The sequence below is a fragment of the Staurois parvus genome, unplaced genomic scaffold, assembly GCF_062004578.1.
Source record: "Staurois parvus isolate SC_StPar_1 unplaced genomic scaffold, SC_StPar_1.0 ptg001650l, whole genome shotgun sequence".
NCBI lineage: Eukaryota > Metazoa > Chordata > Amphibia > Anura > Ranidae > Staurois > Staurois parvus.
Window position 1 is genome coordinate 196973 of NW_028319446.1, and position 16497 is coordinate 213469.

Consider the following 16497-nt stretch of genomic DNA (forward strand, 5'->3'; position numbering starts at 1 on the left):
GGGAATGGTCATAGATGGATCGAAATTTGGCAGGTCCTTGTTGAATCAACCACATTTCGATCCATCTATGGCCAACTTTAAAGAAGGCGAACAAAAGCATTGATATTTAGTCATCTCAACAAACTCTGCTATCTTCAGGAGATGGGCTTGTTGAAGAATCTTCAGCATCCAGCACATTTAAGCCTAGTACACATTATAAGAAACTCAGAGGAACGATCATCTGGTTTTCCTCAATGTTTCACAGCAGGTCAAAACAAAGAGTGGTAATAACTGTATGAAAATTCTCATAGGACAATGGCTTTTTTTTGTTGTTTATTGTTTCTGATTATGCAGTTTTTTGTATGTGTTTTTTTTTTTTTTTTTTTCATTTTTTTGTACACACTATACGAAAATCGAACGATCGTGCCTAGTACAGATTTTTTTTCTTCCAATTTTCTCTTAGTGTGTACCCCACTTTACAGGAGTGTTGTATGCCTGTGTCCCCTGCTGTGCTCTGTGATATCTTGCACCAGCCCCTACTTCACATCTGCGATTAGTATTGATAAGGATAGATGTCACAACATTTATGCACACATGTTCTCCTGCCATTTTTTTCTTTCCTTTTTTTTGGATAGAGGCAGAAGAGTTAAAGGTTCTTGTTCTGGTGTCTCTGTAACATCAGAGCATGAAATGGGGGGTGGATAGGGGGGTGTTACATAGTACTAGAACAGGTAGGCATAAATAGCGATACATTTTTAGACAATTTAACCCTTCCTCACTCTACTGAAATTGTGCTTTAGCCTGTGTACTAGTTGGAGAGATTTCTTAATGCTTCCAGCCCTGACCAGAAGGGAAGGGACTCAACAGAGACACAAATAGCAGTAAAGGTTCTATGCATTCTCTGCTTTGGGGAGTGTTTTGTTTGGCTTTAACATATTTTCAGCACTGAAATCCCATTGATGGTGTCAGGAGTTGAAGGGTATTCAGGTAATGGATGCTTGGCTGACCACCCCTCTATGACTATGGGTAGCTTTAGAGGTAAAAGTCTCGTTATGTATACTGACCAATGATACACTTTCCTTCCAAACTTAGTACAGGTAGGAATTTACAGGGTGCACACATCTGTAGACAGCTGCGCATATACTATGTTATTTAGTTAGACTGACTGCAGTGTACAGCTAAGTGATCAATCAAACCACACAGCTTGTGTTATTATACGCATGGTATGTGTCTCCTCATGTGCATTGTGAACACACACTGCTAAGCACTGCAATGCCTTGTTAAAACACATTACGGTGCTTGTTCTTTTTTTCAACTTCTAGGTGATTTGTATGCATTGCAGCACATTGGGATGCTCAGCAAAAATGTAAATGATCTTACTTTGTGTTTAGCACATTGGTGTGAACTAAAGCCCTAGTGCATACAGCAATTTGCCCTTTTCTTGCATTTGGACTGCGTTGGCCAACACTGCCTAACACTGTTGGCTTGAGTGAGCCATAGACTGTCAGGCTGCCTTCTCAGGGTTGTCCCAACACGACAAGCTGTCCTAGTCCAAGAAAGTCACAAGAAATAACACTAAAGTGTATACAATGTAGCAAAACCCACCACTCTAGGCATGTGTATGAGAAGTTGTTACTATGTATAAACTCTTCTTGGGATTAAAAAGCGAGTGTGCTGAACATGTGCGGCTTGTTGGCGATAACGTGGGCTTTATTGTCCTTTCAGAAAGAGGTGATACCTATGAATACCCCGCACCTGTGTCATGTGTATAGTATTTGATGCTAAAGTTATGGGAACATTTTGATAAGTTACACTTCTGCTAAGTAGTCTAAGCATCCATAAACTGTGTATTTTAAGAATTTTATATTAGTGCTACTTTGTTATTGTTTGTTACTCCAGCACTGTGACACCTCAATCTTTCCATTTTTATTTTAGATGACATATTACCTATATTTGCCTATCCTCACTCCCTGGGTAAGTCAGTCACTGGGGGTTACATCTACCGTGGATGTCAAATGCCTAACCTCATGGGGCGCTACATCTTTGGAGACTTCATGAGTGGGTGAGAGCGAAACTCAGATCCTCTAGTGCATAACAGGCTGGCATAAATCATAATGCAGGCTTTTAATAAGATAATATGTAATCAGACTTATTTAACACTTTTTTTTAACAGTTATCACTAAGAAAGACACAATGGGGTTGATTTACTAAAGGCAAATAGACTGTGCACTTTGCAAGTGCAGTTGCTCCAGAGCTTAGCAAATGGAAGTAAGCTCTGCTGACTACCATAATCCAATCATGTGCAGCAAAAATGCTGTGGTTTTTCTTCCCTTGCATGTATTCTTTGTAAAGTACAGCTTTACCTCATTTGCTAAGCTCTGGAGCAACTGCACTTGAAAATGAGGTACAGCTTTACTTTACAAAGAATACATGCAAGGAAAATAACAAAAAAAAGCATTTGTGCTTCACATGATTGGATAATGGAAGTCAGCAGAGCTTCCTCTCATTTACTAAGCTCTGGAGCAATTGCATTTGCAATCTGCCCAGCCTATTTGTCTTTAGTAAATCAACCCCAGTGACTCTCCTAGTGATGTATAGGGCATTATCTCTCATAAGACAGTTAATTGCCCTTTCTGGTGACACACACAGGGCACCAAGCATAATGTAACATCCATATTAATTATATTCAACATTTGTATTGCTTCAGACGTCTGATGTCACTAAAAGAAGACAAGGATGGCCAATGGCAGTACACAGAGCTGTGTATGGGACCGGCTCAGGACTGCAACTTTCCCAAACTCATCAATGGCTACTACCCTTATATTATATCATTTGGAGAGGATGAGGCAGGTAACATTGGGAGACAACCTATTAGGAAAAGTAAAGTGTGTGTGTGTGTGTGTGTGTGTGTGTGTGTGTGTGTGTGTGTGTGTGTGTGTGTGTGTGTGTGTGTGTGTGTGTGTGTGTGTGTGTGTGTGTGTGTGTGTGTGTGTGTGTGTCGCATACAAGGTCCATGATTCCAAATGGAGACTGTTCAACAGGTGTATAGTGCTGGATGTACTGTTCTAAGCTCTCCCCAAGAAAGTTTCTATAGAGTCCAAAAAGGCTAGTACTCACTGTGCCCTGAATACTGTCTTGGCTTCTACAGTATTAGTCAGATCCTGTACTTGTTGCCTAGGTTTTGGATCCTCAGATGAGCTTTCTGCATGTGTTCAGTAGGCTAGGCCAGAGGTCTCCAAGCAGGAGCTGAGACCCCATAAAGAATTTCTTGAAGCTGCAGGTGATCTCCCAGGGATGCCTCATCTCTCAGGCTGGGTCTTACTCCCCCAGGAAGAAGAGGAAGCTGCTCTAGGCCTATTGATACCCCTTTCAGCCCTCTGCTGGTCACTCAATCTTCCGACCAGGAATTGGCTGAAGAGGCATGAATATGCAGGCCAGAGTCAAAACAGTTCCGCCCACTATATCCTAAAATATATGGAGATGCAGGGGAAAGCGGCTGAGCCTGCACCAGCAGAATCTAGCACAGACGATAAACAATGATTGCTGCTCTCCCTGATAACTGGGACACCAAAAACTAAATAGCCTACTAAGGGCCGTTACATATATATGTGTGTGTGTAAGATTGTTTAAAGGTAAAAATAGAGCAATAAAATGAATTGTATGACATGATTGAGCTGTCAGTACTTGGTGTGTGCTGGCTAACTAGTTGGAACACTTACTTTGCAGAGATGTGACCCTGGTATCAGTTTCCACCAGGACACTATCTGCATGTAAGTTAATCTCATTTCTGTGGGTTGCCTCTGGTTGCTACAGTTTTGCTTGTTGTTTTTTTTTACCACAATTGGATTTAGCCCAAATCTGGCCCTTGTACACATGAAACTGTAGTAGTGGCAATAAACTGTAGGTACCTTTTGAGGGACTGATGTAAATGGCTCCAAAGAATTAGTCCATTTACAGGTCATTTGCAGCATGTCAAAACATCCATATGCTTATAACCTTAATGATTTTTACCTGATGTTTTCCCTTAAAATCTATTTGCAATTGCGAAGCTAAAGTGAATAAATAAATGCTTGCTTGCTGTCCATACCCCAAGCTTGCTGTTGTCATTGTCTTTAAATTAGACCAATAAACAAACCAAGCCAAGAAGTGAACGGGTTCTATTAAGTAGTTAGTGGATTGGATTTTGTCACACAAATGATAGACTCTGATCATACCTGAGGGATTTGAACCTTCACCAGAAGTGCTTCAACATTCCACTTTAGGACTCCAATTATACCAAATAATACCCATTCACACTTGAGTGTAATGTTGTTTGAAGCTGTAAGCCCATCCTTCAAAAAAGTATGTAAGCTTCTTTGACAGTGATAGGGTCAAACCATGCAACCCTACCTCAAAGAAGGTGCTTGACAAAAATGCAAAAAATGCTTTTAATGCATTTTCGTGCCTCTTAACTAGCTTTCCATTGGTCAAAAAATAAAAATTCAAGCCTGAAACAAAAGCAAACACGTCTGCATAAAGACTCAGCTCAATTGTGTGAGCTTACCACTTGTGAATCAGAAATTACACCTAAAACACAAAATACATACGATCAGTATAATGATCACTGTTTCACATTGATTTCTTCTCTCTTTTCAGGAGAACTCTATTTCTTGTCTACAGGGACACCCAGCGCTGCAGTGGCTGCAGGAGTCATGTATAAAATAGTAGATCCATCCAAGTAAATAACTGCTTTCATATTTATTAACTGATATTGCCAGATGGGGAAGGGGGGTATAAAGTGTAGCTATGATTTAAATAAAAAGAAAATACATACCATGTTAGAGGATGCCATCTATCACACTTCCAAATAATGATTCCCTTGCTGTTGGTTCCAAGATGTGAACTTTTCATTTTACTGGCTGCTAGAGACCAATAGAATGCAGATGGAGTTCATAGATATACACCAAAAGATTAGACAGCTAGTACAGGTGAAATGCTTAAAGTCATAGATTTCCATCATCCTAACCTGTAGATACACAACCTTTGGTACCCAGCGCAACAACCTTCTGCTAGAATCACCTTTTGTACATGAAACATTTTCCTGTTTTAGAGGTTGTAACCCGATTTGGAATATTGCAGCCACGTATACATAACCGTGTATGAGATGTAAAGTTTCTACAAATTCTTTGGGGCAAAAGGTGGGTGAAAACTATGTAAAGAAAAGTCACCTTTTTGCCTCTGACACTTATAGGGAAAGGCCTATACTGTCTAATGGTAGATCTAGCCCTGGTTATTTTAGATCTATACATGGTGCAGCTGGTAAAATGATATAAAATCCCCAACAAATGCAAAATGGGAGATACAGAGAGTAGTCATTAGATGTGTATTACATAGTGCAGCTGAAGAAGTGATGTGACAGCTGCTGTTGAAGAAATTATATTAAAGCCCTCTGCCATAGATGCAGGCTGTGGAGTGATGTAAGACCTATAGAAAGTACAGCTGAAAAATAGTTATAGTGCTCAGTGGTAATGCCATAGGTGTTGGTGATTCATTGGGAATGTATTATATGAGATGTATGGTTATGTGTCACCAGGAGAGCTGCTCCAGGCAAATGTCCTTTTACACCTCGGTCTGTCCCTATTAAAGGAAAATTGGTGGATTTCTATCCAAAGCAAAGTAAGTAATGCTCTATAGATGTATATTATCCTACAAACACACTCACCCATCTATCTTCTGTAAAAGATTACAGGAGGAAGAAAGATGTGGGTGCTGAAACTGCAGGTAGGATCTGCCTTTTTAACCTACAGAAAGGGAAACAGTGGGGCACCAGACAAAGTGAGGCATTAAAAGACTTGGGTTTATTAAATCGTGTAATTACCAACTCACAAATACATGGAGAAATTAGGAATGTCAGTACATCCACAGATCCCTCCTCGGCGGCCGGCCACTTCCTGGAGTGCATCACTCACCGCTAGACTGCATTGTGACTGTCATACTGGCTGACTTTGCCAAGGAGGGATCTGTGGATGTACTGACATGCCTAATTTCTCCATGTATTTGTGGGTTGCTAATTGCACAATTTAATAAACCCAAGTCTTTTAATGCTGCACTTAGTCTGGCGCTCCTGTTTCCCTTTCTTTTCATTACAGAGTCTCAGCTTCATTCTAAGGGTGCTGCCACTGATGCTGCTATTATTACTTATTGGACTTTTTATGAACTGTTTTTAATTATCTATATATTCCTCCAGCACAATTTCTGTCTGTTTGTATGTTCTTCTTAAACCACAGGCCTCTTGCTCAAAGACACCTGAAAGCACGTATAGCATACACAGGAGTATGCAAAAGTAGAACATTTTCTATTTTTTTTTTTTTTGCATATGTCTGTACACTATACTTGTGCTTACTTTACTTTTGTGTTTATACAGCACTTGCCATTATATCTGAGTACAGCTACATACAGCCATTCATGTCTATTGGTGGGTGTACATGTACCTAGGCTCCCTGGGTGGGGGAAATATGCCAGAATTTATGTTGTATGGACTCAAGCACTCATGTGCAACCTTGGGGTAGGTTATTATTGGTCTGTGCAACATATTACGTAGAACAGTGGTCTCCAAACTACGGCCCAGGGTCCGGATGTGACCCTTTGCTTGCTTTTATCCAGCCCTTGGGGCATTATTCCTCCCACTGACAGCAATGATTGGACACAATTCCTCCCACTGACACCAATTATGGCACACTATTCCTCCCATTGATACCAACAATGGGGCACTATTCCTCTCACTGATACTAATAAAGGGGCACTATACCTTCAATTGATACTAGTGATGGGGCAGTATTCTTCCCATTGATACCAATTATGGGGCTCTATTGCTCACACTGATAACAATTTTGGAGCACTATAACTCCCCCTAATACCAATGATGGGGCATTGTCTACTCCCACTGGCCACAGTTTTGCCCCCTAATGTTTAAAGGACAGTAAACTGGCCCTTTGTTTAGAAAGTATGGAGACCCCTGCCTTAAAAGGTCACACCAAAAATGGACATTAAAGTTTTTAAGCCATGTGTAAAGCACTGTAGTAGCCTGAGTGCTACTGCAATGATGGCTATGATCTTCTGGGTGCTGGGCTGAGCAACTGTACTTTTGCATAATATCCACAGGGGGTTGCTCACTTGGCAGAACTGTCCAATCAAAGAACGCCTTGCATTCATTGCTGAGCAAATGGCCCCCTGTGGCTATTATACAGCCAAGGTCAGCCACTTGACATGGCCCAAGAATATTGTGGCCAGCCCCTAGTAGCTTGGGCTTCTACAGTGATTTACAGCTTACATAGAAGCCGCTCGGGTATTATATGTGCATACTTACACTGGTTCAAGCTGGCCCAATGTAAGTATGCCAATATATTAACGCTTGAGTGCAGCTTTAAAATTATTTTTACAGAGTTGGAAGTTTTGGGAAAGACAGAAACCAAGAATGGTATATGAAACCGGTAACTGGGTCCATCCGTAACTAACATGTCAGTTTTTTGTGGACTGGCCCTTAAAGTAGACATACTATTAAATAACACTGTTATTTATAGTGTCTGAAATCGATAGTGGCTGCTTATGAACAAATGTTTTTTTCTGTAGATATTTTTACAGGCAATTCATTATTTTTGAGAATTTAAACCTGTTTTTTATTGTCCACTTTTAAGAACTCATTCTTAAAACAACTACTGAATCCCCACCAACATCTCCCTCATCAAGATCCCTGGAGCCAACCAAGTTCAGCACAACCATAGAACCTCACATCACTGTTACATCTCCTGCCAGTAGCATTCATAGGAAGTCAAGCACGCCCGCTTACATTACTGTTGCCCCAGTGCCTAGGATAGCAACTACAAGAAAAACCGTAACACCTGTACCAAAGACAGAGAAAGGTGCAACTAAGAAACCTGTGAAAGTCACGGTCACCACACGGCCTATGACAAATCGCTGGATCCCAACCAGAGGATGGCAGAGTGAATTGAAAGATTTATTCACCACCAGGACAAGATCACAGTCAACACAGACTTCTCCACTGTTGACCACGGGGCAGCCATCTCAGAGACGAACCCAGCCAGGAGGAAAAACTGAACCCAAGAACAGCCCTGGTATAAAGAAGACCAAAAAAAAGGTTGTGAAAAAACAAAGAGTGAAGGTGGTGAAGAAAATTAAACATGGAACCGTGCGTCTGGTTAATGAGGAAAAGCTGCCTGACCGAGGTAGGGTGGAGATTCATATAAACGGAGAGTGGGGGACTGTCTGCAATGACAGATTTGACAGTAAGGCTGCTTCAGTGGTGTGTAGACAGTTAGGGTACCCTTATGTGTTGAAGGTTGCCCGAAGAACAGAATTTGGTGAAGGCAAAGGACTGAGAATCCTTTTAGATGAGGTGAAATGCCGGGGGCACGAGAAGACACTCTTGGAATGCCAAAGGTCAAGACTTGGTGAACACGACTGTGCTCATGACGAGGACATTGGCGTAGTGTGTGGGATGCAAGAGAAGCAGGAAGATGAGTTTAAGTTAACTTAAATAAGTTAGACCCAAATCAAGATTGAAGTGTTGTACAGCAGACTAAAAAAATGAAGAATCCTGCTAGATTCATGCAGTAGTTGCATGAGTAACCAACAGTAAACATTGTCTTGCACACTCCATTGAATTCTTCAACTCTCCAGTAGAAATCTGTATAGAGCTGGCAGGTACCTACCCTGCCAAGAAATATTCAAGATAACCAATCCTAACATAATTTCTGTTGCGTCTTCTACCAGCAGGAACAGAAGAAAGATGTTACTATGTCTAATTTATTAATGTGCTACAAAGAGATCCCTTCTTAAGATGTGCCGGAATTAGAACTGTGTTTGGATGACTAGAATAAATGAATTTTAGAGGATTCTGGATCAAAACATTCTTTTAAATGAATGTTACAGTTCTGGCCAACTGAATGAACTGAACCACTGAGAAGAAACATTAGTTACAGCCACAAGTCTGTAGTATAATATCTGAAGCTTTCACAGTAAAGATCACTTCCAATTCGAGAAGTGGCTGGGTGTCCCCAGCTGGACTCAGGATGGTTGTGTATCCTGCACATCTGTAGAAAGGACCTATGTGTATCCTGCACATCTGAAGAAAGGACATCTGGATAGAACAATTACAAATTTATACAGTATATATACACAGCCGGTCTGTGCTGTTTTCATGTTTCTCTACAGGGGCGCCAGAGACCATCTCAAAAACTAAAGCTTCTCTTACTCAGTGTGAAGTTGAGACAGTGGGTTGAAGCAATTCTCCTCTAATGAACAGATGTTCCAGGTATCGCATGGTCAGCTCTTCTTCACTGGTTGAAAGGTGCAGATGATTCATATCCCCCCCCCCCCCCCCATGTCAGACTGATGAACACATCACGTGTCAGTAGACACACTAGTTCCATATTAACATTTAGCACATTTTGTTGCAGAACTGTAGACTGATCAAGCAAGTTACCATACAGTTGCTGTCTTAGCAGTTATAGGACTTTGTGAAAGGGAACTATAGTTTTTTGCACAGCTTTGACAGATTATAATTAGGTTTAGCTGATCAGCTGGTCCCTTTTTTATATGTCATAAGTGCCAGCCATTTGATATCCTAAAAGACAACTCAATAACTTAATAACTAAAGAAAAAAAAATTTTTTTTTATTTTTGGATACAGTGATGATGGATTAGAACACCTGCCAGGTTTTTATTGCTGTCTGTTACCCCATTAGGTAGATTCACCCTCTCTCTTTGTCCTTTTTACCGTTATCACCAAAAGTGAAAGAAAATTCCAATTTTTGGGTTGTCTCCAGAACAGGAATAAAGAGGATATCTGGTGACAAGGAAGGATCCCCTACTTTGAAAAGGATTTCATCTCACTTCTTATTTTGGCTATGGGACAATTGGCAACACAGATGGCAAAATAAAACTGACCGGGGGGGATAATGCTCCCTTGCTCTGTCTGAAAGGAATAGAAAAAAGTTTTCCCTTTAATTCTACTTTAAAGGGACTATCCCTGCACTTAAAAAAACAAAAAACAAAAACAAAACACAGTACCACTTCTCATGGCGTGCACACAGAACGCAGTTTGGAACTCATCATTTGTATGACAGCTACGGCTTTGTTTCATGCATGGGTAAAAAGAAAGCAATGATCCAGGTTTGCTGAAAAGACCCTCATCCCTATTCCTTTTAAAGTAGATTTGCAAGAGCAGCAGGCTGTCTCTTCTGTTGTGTTTTACCTCATTGTATGTACGCTCAACAGCATTAAAGTTGAGTATAATAAAAATAATTGCTTGTTATGTGATGACAGCCAATTGGCTGTATTGTATTTCCTTGGCAATAATTGTGAGAATGTTGCACTTGTTCCAAAGGAAAAGAGAAGTGACATTACAGCTCCCTCTATTGGTAGGATATGTCTACTAGACCAGTGTTTTTCAACCTTTTTTGTGCAAAGGCACACTTTTTTCATGAAAAAAATCACGAGGCACACCATCATTAGAAAATGTTAAAAAAATTTACCTCTGTGCCTATATTGACTATATATAAAGTAATTCTCTTGAATAGGAATCAAACACAAAGAAATTATTTTATAATTACTTTATTATGAAATAATAAAGTATTTTATAATTGGACCCGGGGGCCAGACCAAGAGTAGATGAATGATGTGTATGTGTCATCCATAGTAAGTATAGTAATATTCACCCATAGTAAGCATAGTAATTAATCCCCCATATAGTAATTCATCCCCCATATAGTAATTCACCCCCCATATAGTAATTCATCCCCCATATAGTAATTCATCCCCCATATAGTAATTCACCCCCCATATAGTAATTAATCCCCCATAGTAATTCATCCCCCATATAGTAATTAATCCCCCATAGTAATTCATCCCCCATATAGTAATTCATCCCCCATAGTAATTCATCCCCCAAAGTAATTCACCCCCCCTATAGTAATTCATCCCCCCTATAGTAATTCATCCCCCATATTAAGTCCCCAAGCCCCCCCTGTGTCAATTCACTTACCTTTGCTACGCGCGTTCCTCTCGCCGTTCCGGTGTAGCATGAAAATCTGTCTCCTATGAGGATCTGTCCCCCTCGACGTATCTGCGCATGTGCCAGTTTCAGGCATTAGCAGCCGATCGGTGATCTCCGGCACATGCGCAGATACGTCGAGGGGGACAGATCATCCTGACAGTATCACGCTCCGCGGGCCGGATTAAAAGGTCCGCCGGGCCGTAGTTTGCCCATTGCTGTTCTAATGATTGGTCTATTTGTGAGCCGAGGCCACATGTTACGGATGAAATTGCAATTTTTCCCACAGCACACCAGACAATATCTCACGGCACACTAGTGTGCCGCGGCACAGTGGTTGAAAAACGCTGTACTAGACAATTGTAGCCAAATTCTGTGGACAGGCTGGTATATTCTATGGCAGAAGCCGAAGCACATGCAGCACTTTACAACTCACTGCTTACAAGGACATGGAAGGTATGCCTAGCTCTTAGCACCTTTGGAAGATGAGAATACCACAACTTTCTGAAATGAGTGGCACATCTTTCACCGCAACAGGGGTAATTTACTAAAAACTGGAGCAGACAGAATATATGGAGCAGCTGTGCATAGTAACCAATCAGCTCCTAACTTCAGCTTGTTCAGTTTAGCCTTGAAAATGAAACCTAAAAGCTGGTTGGCTGCCATACATCACTGTTCCAGAATTAGTGAATTTCGCCAGTATATATGTCAGAAAAAGACCAACCCCTGCCACACTAAGATTACTTGGCCATGGAGATTTAATAGGTATAAATGATTGGTTAAACCAACAAGTGCTTTTTTTCCATCACTACTTTTCCTTAAAGTCCAACTCCAGTTTGAAAGAAAAAGAAAACCCTTCAGATGGCAAACTTAGTTACCGCCACAAGACGGCAGCATAAAATCTGAAGCCTTCACAGTAAGGATCACTTTCGACTGGAGAAGTGGTTGTGCGTCCTCAGCTGGACTCAGGATGTATCCTGAGCATCTGCAGAAAGAAAATCTTATGGATCTTGTTTTTTTCTTGTGCCTGGAGTTGAGCTTTAATATTGATTTTTCAAAATAACCAATGAAATCATTTAAAGTGTTAGTGTAATAGAAAATGTTTGGCCGTTAAAGTGTATGTAAAACCTAACAATTAACCCCTCTTATTTGCTAGATTTTGGTATTCTAAATATACACTGCTCAAAAAAATTGAAGGAACACTTTGAAAACACATCAGATCTCAATAGGGAAAAACATCATGCTGGATATCTATACTGATATGGACTGGGTAATGTGTTAGGAACGTAAGGATGCCCCATAACTTGATGGAAATGAAAATTATCAACGTACAGAGGACTGAATTCAAAGACACCCTAAGAATCAAAGTGAAAAAATTTTGCAGCAGGCTAGTCCATTTTGCTTAAATTTCACTGTAGCAACTCAAAATGGTACTCAGTAGCTTGTATGGCCCCCACGTGCTTGTATGCATGACTGACAACGACGGGACATGCTCCTAATGAGACAATGGATGGTGTCCTGGGGTATTTCCTCCCAGATCTGGACCAGGGCATCACTGAGCTCCTGGACAGTCTGAGGTGCAACCTGGTGGCGTCGGATGTACCAAAACATGATATCCCAGAGGTGTTCTATTGGATTTAGGTCAGGTGAGCTTGGGGGCCATTCAATGGTATCAATTCCTTCATCCTCCAGGAACTGCCTGCATACTCTCACCACATGAGCCCAGGCATTGTCATGCACCAGGACCCACTGCACCAGCGTAGGATTTCATCCCGATACCTAGAGGCAGTCTGGGTGCCATTGTCTAGCCTGTAGAGGTCTGTGCATCCCTCCATGGATATGCCTCCCCAGACCATCACTGACCCACCACCAAAACAGTCATGCTGAATGATGTTACAGGTAGCATTACGTTCTCCACAGCTTCTCCAGACCCTTTCACGTCTGTCACATGTGCTCAGGGTGAACCTGCTCTCATCTGTAAAAAGCACAGGGTGCTAGTGGCTGACCTACCAATTCTGGTGTTCAATGGAAAATGCCAATCAAGCTCTATGGTGCCAGGCAGTGAGCACAGGGCCCACTAGAGGACGTTGGGCCCTCAGGCCACCCTCAGGAAATCTGTTTGATTGTTTGGTCAGAGACATTCACACCAATGGCTGGCTGGAGGTAATTTTGTAGGGCTCTGCTCATCCTGTTCCTCCTTGCACAAAGGAGCAGCTACCAGTCCTGCGGATGGGTTAAAGATCTTCTACGGCCCTGTCCAGCTCTCTTAGAGTACCTTCCTGTCTCCTGGAATCCCTCCATGCTCTTGAGACTGTGCTGGGAGACACAGCAAACCTTCTGGCAATGGCACGTATTTATGTGCTATCCTAGAGGAGATGGACTGCCTGTGCAACCTTTGTAGGGTCCAGGTATCACCTCATGCTACCAGTAGTTACATTGACCCTAGCTAAATGCAAAACTAGTGAAAAACAGCCAGAAAAGGTGAGTAGGGAAAAAAAATGTCAGTGGCCTCCACCTGTAAAACCATTCCTATTTTGGGGGTTGTCTCATTGTTGCCCATCTAGTGCACCTGTTGTTAATTTAATTAACACCAAAGCAGCTGAAACCAAGTAACAGCCCCCTCTGCTACCTAACTGACCAGATCGATATCCCAGGAGTTTTATTGATTTGATGCTATACTCTGATTAAAAAGTGTTCCTTTAATTTTTTTTGAGCAATGTACCATTGTAAGCATTTTGCTATATCTGTTTTAGAAATGCAAACGTTGATCTTATTAGAAATTTTGAGCTGTCCTGTATCTTCTGCACACTTTCTCAAACAGCTCTCCTAGTTCTTATGCTGGACTTCAGAATGATTAGCCTTTATGTTATAGAGATCAGAGAGTAGGAGTGGTTGAGTAGTTTAGCAAAAGATGCTGAGATACCACTCAGCCCACAAAAATACTGTGTGTTGTCAACAGGACTTAGGAGCTGAGTACATTTCTAGCAGATCAACAAGTATTATTCTGTACTTTTAAGGTCTTCAAGAGCATAAAAAAAACTCAGAAAAATGCATGCAGATGTATACCGCTTATATTTTTGAGCCTGACATTCGCATTAAATAGTACTTTTGTTATAGAGATCTGTAGATCAGAACATCAATAGACACAACTAAAAAGGAAAGCAGGCCAGAGAGATTGGGTTCCCAATGAGGGACAGTTATGAGAAATGATAGAATCTGTATTGATGTAGGTGATCTGGTTCCTAGGAAGACAGCTTCTACGCCCCAGAGGAGCTCCATGGTCTTCTTTGATTCATAGCATAATGTAACAAAAATGTAAATTAAAGTGCCACGCAACAGCTAAAGGTCCATATATGAATTTATTACAGTATTCAATGCGTTTCTGGGGTCCACAGCCACTTCTTTTATTGGGGTAGAAAAACATAAGGACATCTCTATATCAATACAATATAGTATCCACTGCTCTGGGTCATAGTTTAAACCAAATAGTATCAGGTGTTTTGTTTGTTTGTTTTTTTTAAACGGATGGTGGAGACATTTTTTTTTTTTTGCCAAAGCTAGACCTGGGCTTTAAAGCTTAACTCCACCTTACCTTCAGTCTTATACAGTTGTACAGACTCCTCTCCTGTACTGCAATCGTGTACTCTGATTTCACTATAGCAAGTTAGACAGAGTCGGTCTCATTTCTTTTCTTGACGGAGGACATCCAACATGATCCAGTTCTTTCCTACCTAGCCTGTCTCTGACCTATCCTCTTCATTCATTGGATTTCAGTCATGAATGATCAGCATCACAGGTGGGCTTTCCCTTAGCAGTAGAAATGTCTACTTCTCCAAACTGATATCCACACATCAAGGCATTTTGATATTTGCAGAACTCCTCCTAAGAGTCAGCCCACTGCTTGCATCCAGGTTGGAGGCTCTTAAAGCGATATTAAAGGTTCAATTTAAAAAAAAAAAAATAAAGAACTAAAAATCATGTTATATTTACCTGCTCTGTGCAGTGGTTTTGCACAGAGCATCCCAGATCCTCTTCTTCTCGGGTCCCCTGCCGGCACTCCTGGCTCCTCCTTCCTGTTGGGTGCCCCCATAGCAAACAGCTTGCTATGGGGGTACCCGAGCATGCACGTTCCCAAGCTGCTGCTCTGTGTGTCTATTCACATACGGAGCCTTGGCTCGGCCCCAACCCCTCTGTCTCCTCATTGGCTCACTGGCTGTGATTGACAGCAGCTGGAGAAAATGGCTCCCACTGCTGTCTCAACCAATGAGGAGGCAGAGACCTAGGACAGCTGAGGTTCTCGTGGACATCACTGGATCGCGATGGGTCTCTGGTAAGTATTAGGGGTGCTGGGGGGACTGCTGCACACAGAAGTTTTTTTACCTTCATGCATAGAATGCATGAAGGAAAAAACCTTGAGCCTTTCCAACCACTTTAAGAAGAGTATGGAGGCAAGGTGGTGTAAGGTTTTCAGGATGCCATGTATAGCACTCTGCTGGCCCCTCCTAACAGCCATGATCTGCCTTCATTGCATAGAGAAGCACCCGTCCCAAGCATTTGACACAACTATTGGCAAATGAGGTTTAATGTTGATAAATGTAAGGTTTAGCACTTGCAGGCTAAGAATATGCATGCATCATACATACTAGGGGGGTACAACTGGGGGAATCAATGGTGGAGAAGGATCTAGGAGTTCTGGTAGATTACAAACTTAATAATGGCATGCAATGCCAAGCTGCGGTTTCTAAAGCAAGCAAAATCCTCTCTTGTATTAAAAGAGGTATAGACTCCAGAGAGAGAGATATCATATTACCCCTGTACAAATCATAGTAAGTCCTCATCTGGAATATGCAGTTCAGTTTTTTGGCACCAATTCACAAAAAGAACATTGGCGAACTGGAGAAAGTACAGAGAAGGGCAACCAAACTGATAAGAGGCATGGAGGAGCTCAGCTATGAGGAAAGATTAGAGGAACTGAATTTATTCTCTCTTGAGAAGAGGAGATTAAGGGTGGATATGATCAACATGTATAAATACATAAGGGGGGGGATATGATCAACATGTATAAATACATCAGTGGTTCATATAGTGAACTCGGTGTAGAGCTATTCACCCTGAGGTCATCACTGAGCACAAGGGGGCACTCTTTTCCGTCTGGAGGAAAAAAAATGTAATCTCCAAAACACGGAAAGGTTTCTTCACAGTGAGAGCTGTGAAAATGTGGAATAGACTCCTTCAAGAGTTGGTTCTGGCCAGCTCAGTGAATTGCTTTAAAAAAAGGCCTGGATTCTTTCTTAGATACACAGAATATAACTGGTTACTAACATTTATAGGTAAAGTTGATCCAGGGAATACCAGATTGCCTCTCGGGGGATCAGGAAGGAATTGTTTTTCCCCTGCAGGAGCAAATTGGATCATGCTTTGCTGGGTTTTTTTTTGCATTACTCTGGATCAACTGTGGGTATAGGATTA

General features: G+C 41.5%; 1 protein-coding gene across 1 annotated transcript in view; it reads left to right on the forward strand.

Annotated features, from left to right (window-relative positions):
* Window positions 1-10290, forward strand: part of LOC149434864 (HHIP-like protein 1) — a 48509-nt gene extending 38219 nt beyond the window's left edge. The window contains exons 5-9 of the mRNA XM_089663295.1: window positions 1915-2041; window positions 2687-2829; window positions 4615-4696; window positions 5552-5634; window positions 7653-10290. Of these exons, the coding sequence (XP_089519421.1) occupies window positions 1915-2041; window positions 2687-2829; window positions 4615-4696; window positions 5552-5634; window positions 7653-8512 (1295 nt within the window). The 3' untranslated portion in view covers window positions 8513-10290. The remainder of the gene's footprint in view (window positions 1-1914; window positions 2042-2686; window positions 2830-4614; window positions 4697-5551; window positions 5635-7652) is intronic.
* Window positions 10291-16497: the final 6207 nt, after the last annotated feature.